Consider the following 8,248-nt stretch of genomic DNA (forward strand, 5'->3'; position numbering starts at 1 on the left):
CTGAGGTGGGATGAGATAACATACAGTGTTTGTCAGATATCCAGTCAGCCATTCAGCCTCCACTGATTAAACAGCACACGTCAAGATACGACAGGGGTGGTCACTACACACACCAATCACAGAGTACACAGTCACACACACAAACTGCAGAACACAACACACACGTGTGACTGCATGGTCACATAACCAGAAAGATGTAACACCTGAAGAACAATGCATGCAATGTATACTCTATTGATTCTCAGCGAATGGTGCGATTGTACTTGGACATTTGGTGCTCAAACTGTCAAATCAGTGTTCTCTACTCATGTGGAAGGTGCTTATTTGTCCTATTTCACAAAATATGCATGAAATATGCATGAGATCTGGAAATGTTTTATTTTGGTTTCTCTCCCTGAGACATCTTCCAAGAGTGGAGTCATCTAGGACACAATCACCATTTAGTGCATTGCTTTCTCTGGAAATATAATCCCAGTATCTGTTCATCAGCATGCTTATAGGTACCTGGGTATTCAGTCACGGGAATGTAATTTCTCACATTGAAAACCAAAGCAGCCCATCGGAGCTCATAAACTTAACAAGGCACTTATCCTGGTGCACATTGCCCTCTGCTGGACTGACTGTCATTCCAACAGACATTCAAGGGGAACATTGAATAGGGTGCAAAGTTCAAAATGGTGTAAATAGATTGAGAATTTGGCACAAATCAGGTCTGCTTTGTACATTGACATGTCCAAGCTATTCTACTCAATATACCCCGGATTGTCTGCTTTATTTTGGGCAAGCAATTGCCTACACATGTACATTTTGGGGATTGGGTAACTCAAGTGTAGTATTCTTAGTGTACTTTGAGACTGTTGTGCTCGTCATTCTCAGCTCGCGGGTGAAATAGCATTTCACTTCACTCTGTGATCAATGGAGGAGAATCATCATGAACGTCAGCAGCAACATTGATCTCCCTGGTTAGACTCTACATTATAACTAAACACTCAATCTTCCCACTTTCTCTCCCAGTCATTGACATGCAGTAATAATGACTAACCCATGGTGTAATGCATCCATGCATAAAAGAGACTCAGGTCCACACATATCATTGTGTATAAACATTTTTATTTTGGTCAGCACAGTTATGCCATGAACTCATAAGGGATGGGCTCCAGCAGCTGGGGTTCGTTGCCCTTGGTGCTGACGAAGCGGGCGTCACGAGGAGCCGTGGGCTGCAGGGGGAGACCAGGAGGAAAGGACAAATGTATAGATGAGATGCCACTACTTCAAATACAAACAATTCAAAGGACTATGTATTAGAAATAATGACATGGCTGAATTAACATTACAGAATGCGTCAAACAAGCAACAGAACTGTAGTTATGCAACATTCCACTAGATCACCATTAATGTTCATTTTAGATCTTCAATCTGGACTGTTTATGTAGAATAGTGACAAACATGGTCCTGAAGGGTGTACAGGACACTTAGAGCATTTCAACATTAATGCTAATGGCCCAGGTAAATGTGCTCTACATACCTGGCGTTTCAGTTCCACCCAGGTGCCCTTCTGCTTGGCCTCCACCTTCCTCTTCTCGTTCTCCTTGACGCGCTGCAGGAAGCTGTCCCTGCTCTTAGAGTGCTTCACATGCTCAATACGCACATTGATCCTCTTGGCCAGGATCTTACCCCTACAGAGAGAAGGGGACATGGCTTTCAGCTCGGAAATAAAATTCAGAGACGTTGTCTGCAAAACATACAAAAGGCTACTGGTCATTTACCTATGACATGTAAACAAAGCAATTGACATCCTGACTTAACAGAAAACATTAAACTTCCAACGAATGGCGAAATAATCTGTAAAAAAAATTAAATAAAAAGCGTCTCCAACAACCCTAGTTCAAACATACAGTAAGTACTTGGCCGGCTGAAGGACAAATACTGTCCCCCACGTGAATGACCACTTAGGTCAGCCCTGGTTTCAAAGTGAAGATGGTGTTCAGATGCGACAGACTTCTGCAAACATAAACCTTCTTCTACAAAGAAATCAAATGCAACTTCAATATAAGAACATCCCATGGCCAAGCTGGAAAGGAAACAGATAGTGACAATTTGACATACCCCTCCACACATTGTACTTACTTGACCTGCTTGTTGACAATGATGCCAACAGCATGTTGGGTTACGTTGTAGACTCTACCCGTCTTGCCGTGGTAGCACTTGTGAGGCATTCCTTTCTGGATGGTACCTGTACCCTGGAGGAGAAATTCACAATCTTAAGAATTCTGCTTGGGGGAAGTCCAAAGTGAAAAACATAACTAATTCATTGTAAGTGCAGTCACTACCAGTAAACACTCAGAAAGGTGGAACAAAGCCTACCTTGATGTCAACGATATCTCCCTTCCTGTAAATACGCATGTATGTAGACAAGGGAATGGGGCCTGAGGAACAAAGCACATATATATGTTTGGCACAGCCAAACAAAACGACATTCTAAGATGGACTCAAGAGTAACTAATGAAAGCTATGCCGGTGTGGATTCATGCCAGAAACACCCCTAGCCCCGAGTTATTTATTTTAAATAACTTAGAGACCTAAGGCATTCCAATAGATCTTCAGTCGTTCTGATATGAACTCACCATGCTTGCGGAAGGCACGGCTGAACATGTACCTCGTCCCCCTCCTCTTGCCTCTTGTGTTGGTCATGATGCCTGATTACTGGAACATGGATATTCAAATGTCAGAGAAACCCAATGGCAAAGTATAAATTATTTATTACAGTGGCTGTAAAATGTAAGGTTACAAGGGTGGCTGAGAATTATGTAGACTGATTTAGTCAAGTCAATGGATGCAATACTGTCACATACAAAAACGTAATTAAACTTTGTCTATGACATTTAGCTAGTTAGCTTACAATACCCTGGTCTGACTAACAGTCACCTGACAACTGCAATCTGTTGACAAAGTTAGCTTAAATGCAAAGAAAATCTACACACCGGTAGCTTAGCTACTATAAAATTAACGTTAATAATAAAAATTTTTTTTACAAGGGGACATTTCAAATATGGCAACAATCAAAATACAAGATTTACGACAGAGCTAGCTAAAGCTAATTAGCTCGCAAACTACCCAAAACCGATAGCGCTTCATTACCCCTGATTGACAAAATAACTTTTGCTTCAACGTTAGTTGTTATTTTACGGTTCGTGACATATTTGCTGTCTGGCTATGCCATTTTAAATCCCTAAAAACCGGCTAATTTAGCATACACTGCAGTGGCTAGGCCCACATGTGAAGCCACGCTGCTACCCCATTCATTCTACATGCTAATATATGCCATACAGACGTTCGTTAACGGATTATTTCTGGCCTCAAATGTAGAGTATGCTTTAACATACTTATATCAATGTCTTTACATACATTTAAGACGTAATTTTATGCTTTCACGGGCTGTAAAACGGAACACATCTTACCCCCGTTTGCTCACAAGATGGCGGGTACAGCGGAAAGAGAGATTGAAGGCCCCGAAACTCCTCCTCCTGAAATAGAATTCAGGAGTGCCTTCATATTGCCCGAACAAAAATACAATTGTCGAATGGATTTATCCCCTTTACGCTGATCTAATGTCAGTGTTGATTTTATACCGTAATGACTAAACGCACACCGGGCTTGGGTAAAATGATGATTTCAGATCAGATAATTTTTGACTTTCTATTGGAGTGTTGACGCACTGTGAAGCGTCATGTCAGTGAACTGAGTGGTAAAACGACTCATCTGGTAGCTAGCTACAACTTTTGTTTGCTAAATGAATGGGAGAAATGCATATGTTGTTGTACTTGTGCCTAATCGAAATATTTTATGTATGAACTGCTGACCGTGGCAGATTGCTAGCTATATAACTAGCTAGCTACACAAGTAAATTGGACTTTTTCAAAACTTAACGTTAGCCTGATCAAAGATTCAGTGAGCTTGACTCTGGTTTGACATTGATTACATTCGTCAATCTCTACACAGCTGTGTCCGGAATTGCAGGTGTGGGCATATGTGTGCGTTTCATATAATGTACGCCACAGAACATGGACATCGGATGGGTATGTTTTAACACGGCGCTAAGACCAAGCGGAGCTCGCATCGCCAGTCCAGCAGTGGGCCCTCATGAGGGTCCTCCTCGCCTCCGCGCGGTGATTGGGTGGAAGATGGCGCTGGGCGAATGGAAATCCTAATGACAGTTTCCAAATTTGCCTCTTTTTGTACCATGGTGAGTAAATGGCATCTACTACACAAATGTAAAGTGATGTGAGGATGGCATGACAACCGCGGTTATGTTGTGTCTATATTGCGTGGCAGGGAAGATGGTTAAAAATCTTCTACTTTCCCGTTGCTACCCAGTCACTTTTCTTAGCTAGCTAACGTTAGCTAAGTAGCTTCACTGACACGACAATCTTGTTTTCGTTTCACGTTCTTTAGTTAGTCTAGCTATCTATGATTGCTACGTTAATATCGTAGCGTAGGTCTACATTGTTATATATTAGCTGTTTATGTATGATCTTACATTTAATTAGCGAAAACAATAAATCAAATGCTGTGCTCATATCCGCCCACAATGTGACCTACTGACCGCACCGCATAGTTCTGCGGCTTCAGCACCGCTGTAGTTACCGCGTTTAGCTTACACATTCATTTTGCAGTAAAACAGTGTGGGTGTCAGGGCATTTGGACACAACCACCATCGTTCATTTATGGTCACAATTGGAAAATGCATTTGCTCACACCTGTACTTTTCCTGCATGTCAATAATAATTTAGGTAGCACACTTTCCAGATAGCTAGTTTTAGTTAACTACGGTGACACAATGTTGTGACTGATGGATGACACAGTGAGTTATCGTCCTGAAAACCAAGCCACTTCGAGCTGTTTCTGGAACACAGTGGATGACTACATGATCAGCTGCGCGTTAGATTGCTAGACAAGACTGACATGTTGTTCCGTGTCTTGCAAAGATAGCTAACCCCTTAGTGTGGCAAACTTGTCAGACGTCATTAATTTGGATAATGCATTGGGTTTTTGTGTTTTTATTTTTTGTGTTCATAACCAACCTCTGGCCATGTAGGTCTACTCAGGAAATCCTGTTTGCAGTGCATTTGCACAAGCTGCTTATGTCAGTCATGTTCCATTATCAAAGAATTGCACTCCCACTGACAGCCATTGGCATTGGATATGAAATAGCATTGATACACACTCACATAGACCTATGCTAAAAAATATCAGCACTTTGTTTCTGTGTTCCAGGGCGCCAATGCCTCCGCTCTGGAGAAAGAGATTGGCTCAGAGCAGTTCCCTGTCAACGAGCACTACTTCGGATTGGTCAACGTAAGTGAGAGTGCTGTAGTTCACATGCACATGTCTGCATAATCTGTGTTACAGATCACATTTGCCTTCTGCATATAGATGATTAAAATCAGTGTGCATCCAGCTCTCAGCTTCACTCTCTGTATTCCTCATGTATTTCCCCCTCTATGCAGTTTGGGAACACCTGCTACTGTAACTCGGTGCTGCAGGCTCTGTACTTCTGCCGTCCATTCCGGGAGAAGATCCTGGCCTACCGCAGCCAGCCCCGACGCAAGGAGAACCTGCTGACCTGCCTGGCCGACCTGTTCCACAGTATCGCCAACCAGAAGAGGAAGGTGGGAGTCATACCACCCAAGAAGTTCATCACGCGCCTACGCAAGGAGAATGGTGAGAGGGCAGTAGTATGCTTGCAGTTCAGGAGGGGGGAGATAGAGAAAGAAGTGGATGGTTGAAAATGTGTTCCAGGGTGTGGACATGAGGTTGACACACTCCCCTTTCTCCCCTGTTCCCTCCCCCTCTCCTCTACCCCTGCAGAGCTGTTTGACAACTACATGCAACAGGATGCCCATGAATTCCTGAACTACCTGCTCAACACCATTGCTGACCTGCTGCAGGAGGAAAGGAAGCAGGACAAGACCAACGGCCGTCTAGCCAATGGCTCGCTCGACTCCCAGAACCACAACAGTAACACCCCACCCCCCTCCACTTGGGTCCATGAGATCTTCCAGGGAACCCTCACCAACGAGACCCGCTGCCTCACCTGCGAAACGGTACCTACCGTCTGAGTCTGACTCCCCATGTCAACTAGTGATGTCTCTGTTATTGTTGTGGGCAGCAGGATGCAATACTTGTCTGTGATACGCTGTAGAGAGAAGGCAGGCTCAAGTTCTGTTGGCATGAAGATAGACTGAATGATGTTTTTGTCTGGCTCTAGTCATCACAGGTTGTTGTTGCTGTTGTTTTCTCCCTACAGATCAGCAGCAAAGACGAAGACTTCCTGGACCTGTCAGTGGACGTGGAACAGAACACCTCCATCACACACTGTCTCAGGTAACATCTACAACACCTAACTACAATAACACATTACATACTGACTGACCTGTGTATTGCTCCTTTCTCCATGTCACTCCAAGTACCATGATCTCTCTCTCCTTCGCTCCCTCCAGGGGGTTTAGTAACACAGAGACTCTCTGCAGTGAGTATAAGTACTACTGTGAAGAATGTAGAAGCAAACAGGAGGCACACAAAAGGTCAGTGTTGGCAGTGTTGTGGACATAAGTATTCTTTGATAAGTTTTAATCGCTACTATAAGGTATTGTGTGTGCGCCCCCAGGATGCGAGTGAAGAAGCTGCCTATGATCCTGGCTCTACACCTGAAGAGGTTTAAGTACATGGAGCAGCTGCAGCGCTACACCAAGCTGTCCTATCGCGTCGTCTTCCCTCTGGAGCTCCGCCTCTTCAACACCTCAGGAGACGCAACCAATCCTGAGAGACTCTACGACCTGGTCGCTGTCGTGGTGCATTGTGGGAGGTCCGTATTGTGTCTACAAGGTTGTCTAAAAGTATCCAAACTGACCATAAAGAGTGTGAGTGTGTCCATGACTGCATTGTCTTGTTTTCAGTGGCCCAAACCGAGGACACTACATCGCCATTGTGAAGAGTCACGACTTCTGGCTGCTGTTTGATGACGACATTGTAGAGGTAAGCTAGTCGTGTATCTGTGCGTGCGGGAGAACATACATGTGTGCGCCCTTTTGTTTTGTGTGACCCCACTGATCCATGTTGTCTCTCCTTCCCTCTGCAGAAGATAGACGCCCAGGCCATAGAGGAGTTCTATGGCCTCACCTCTGAGATCTCCAAGAACTCTGAGTCAGGCTACATCCTCTTCTACCAGTCCAGAGACTGACTGGCCCTGGAGAGGACAGCGCCTCCCATTGGCGCGGAGGAGAAAAGCCCAGTGCCTCAGCAGTGGGAATAATGGACCATACAGGTGTCAGTCAAACCTGTGTAAATGGATCTACTGCAGCTCAGCCTCGGAGTCAGTCCCCCCCCTTGCCCTCCCACACCCTGTCACTTAGGCTGGAGATGCAGCTACAGGGGAGAGTTTTGTCAAAGGATCAGTGGATGTTGTATCAAAGTTTTGTGAGTTCGAAAGGTGTTTAATGAGGGTTGTACAGAGGTTTTGGGAATGAGGCGTTAGTTATAGCATGAGTGTTTGGGTGGGGTGAGTGGGTATTTAATGATTCATGTGTTGTAATATCGGCCAAGCGTCTGCACACTCCCTCAGACTGTAACACTGCTTTGTTCCCTGGCTGGGGCCCAGTCAGAGTAGACCAGTTTACTGCATGAAGTAGGAGGGTGGAGGCGAGTGTTCCAAGTGTGGGATGTTTGGGTCGTGTATTTCTACCGTGTACAAAATGTGGTATTTGTATAAATATTATTAGAAGAATAAGATGATATTATCATAGGGGGGAAAGAACGTAAGACCTTGAGAAGAACATGTATTGACACTATGGAGCACTTTTGATACCTTTTTGTAGGTGTTGGAAAGGTTTATGTGAGGGTTTGCTTGAGAAATGGTCATTGTGAAATGTTCATTTTCTGTTTTAAAGAAAAAATAATAAAATCTAATAAATAGTGTGTGTGTGTGTAACGCAAACAGGTTCCTGGTGCACACTGATGACTCATCTATACTCAGCACTGCCCGTCAGTGGTTGTACCTGGTCACTACAGGTTCATACTGCAACAGCACAATAGCAGTCTATTTTTAATCCATTCACACCCCCAGTCATGATGCTGCAGCCTAGCCCACCCACTGTTGCCTTAACAACAACAGGGCTAGATTATGCTAGGGCAGCTCATTGTAGGAGACTAGCCACCTATAGAGACATCTGAATAAATACTTTATCACTGA

General features: G+C 44.2%; 2 protein-coding genes across 3 annotated transcripts; one reads left to right on the top strand and one right to left on the bottom strand.

Annotated features, from left to right (window-relative positions):
• Window positions 1-1,093: 1,093 nt before the first annotated feature.
• Window positions 1,094-3,567, bottom strand: LOC112227709 (60S ribosomal protein L21). The gene is made up of 6 exons (XM_024392533.2): window positions 3,459-3,567; window positions 2,625-2,703; window positions 2,365-2,426; window positions 2,128-2,240; window positions 1,526-1,676; window positions 1,094-1,217 (listed from the first exon to the last, which is right to left on the bottom strand). The coding sequence occupies exons 2-6, from the start codon at window positions 2,689-2,691 to the stop codon at window positions 1,128-1,130; spliced, it is 483 nt and encodes a 160-aa protein (XP_024248301.1). The 5' UTR covers window positions 2,692-2,703; window positions 3,459-3,567; the 3' UTR covers window positions 1,094-1,127.
• Window positions 3,568-3,621: 54 nt separating this feature from the next.
• On the top strand, window positions 3,622-7,974 carry LOC112227707 (ubiquitin carboxyl-terminal hydrolase 12). 2 transcript variants are annotated; one of them, XM_024392531.2, is made up of 10 exons: window positions 3,622-3,762; window positions 4,000-4,243; window positions 5,275-5,355; window positions 5,508-5,721; window positions 5,869-6,104; window positions 6,308-6,384; window positions 6,501-6,584; window positions 6,668-6,865; window positions 6,957-7,035; window positions 7,139-7,974. In XM_024392531.2, the coding sequence occupies exons 2-10, from the start codon at window positions 4,196-4,198 to the stop codon at window positions 7,238-7,240; spliced, it is 1,119 nt and encodes a 372-aa protein (XP_024248299.1). In that variant the 5' UTR covers window positions 3,622-3,762; window positions 4,000-4,195; the 3' UTR covers window positions 7,241-7,974. The 2 variants fall into 2 exon arrangements, with proteins under 2 accessions (XP_024248299.1, XP_024248300.1); XM_024392532.2 differs by having other exon boundaries at window positions 3,640-3,658.
• Window positions 7,975-8,248: the final 274 nt, after the last annotated feature.

The sequence above is a fragment of the Oncorhynchus tshawytscha genome, linkage group LG29, assembly GCF_018296145.1.
Source record: "Oncorhynchus tshawytscha isolate Ot180627B linkage group LG29, Otsh_v2.0, whole genome shotgun sequence".
NCBI lineage: Eukaryota > Metazoa > Chordata > Actinopteri > Salmoniformes > Salmonidae > Oncorhynchus > Oncorhynchus tshawytscha.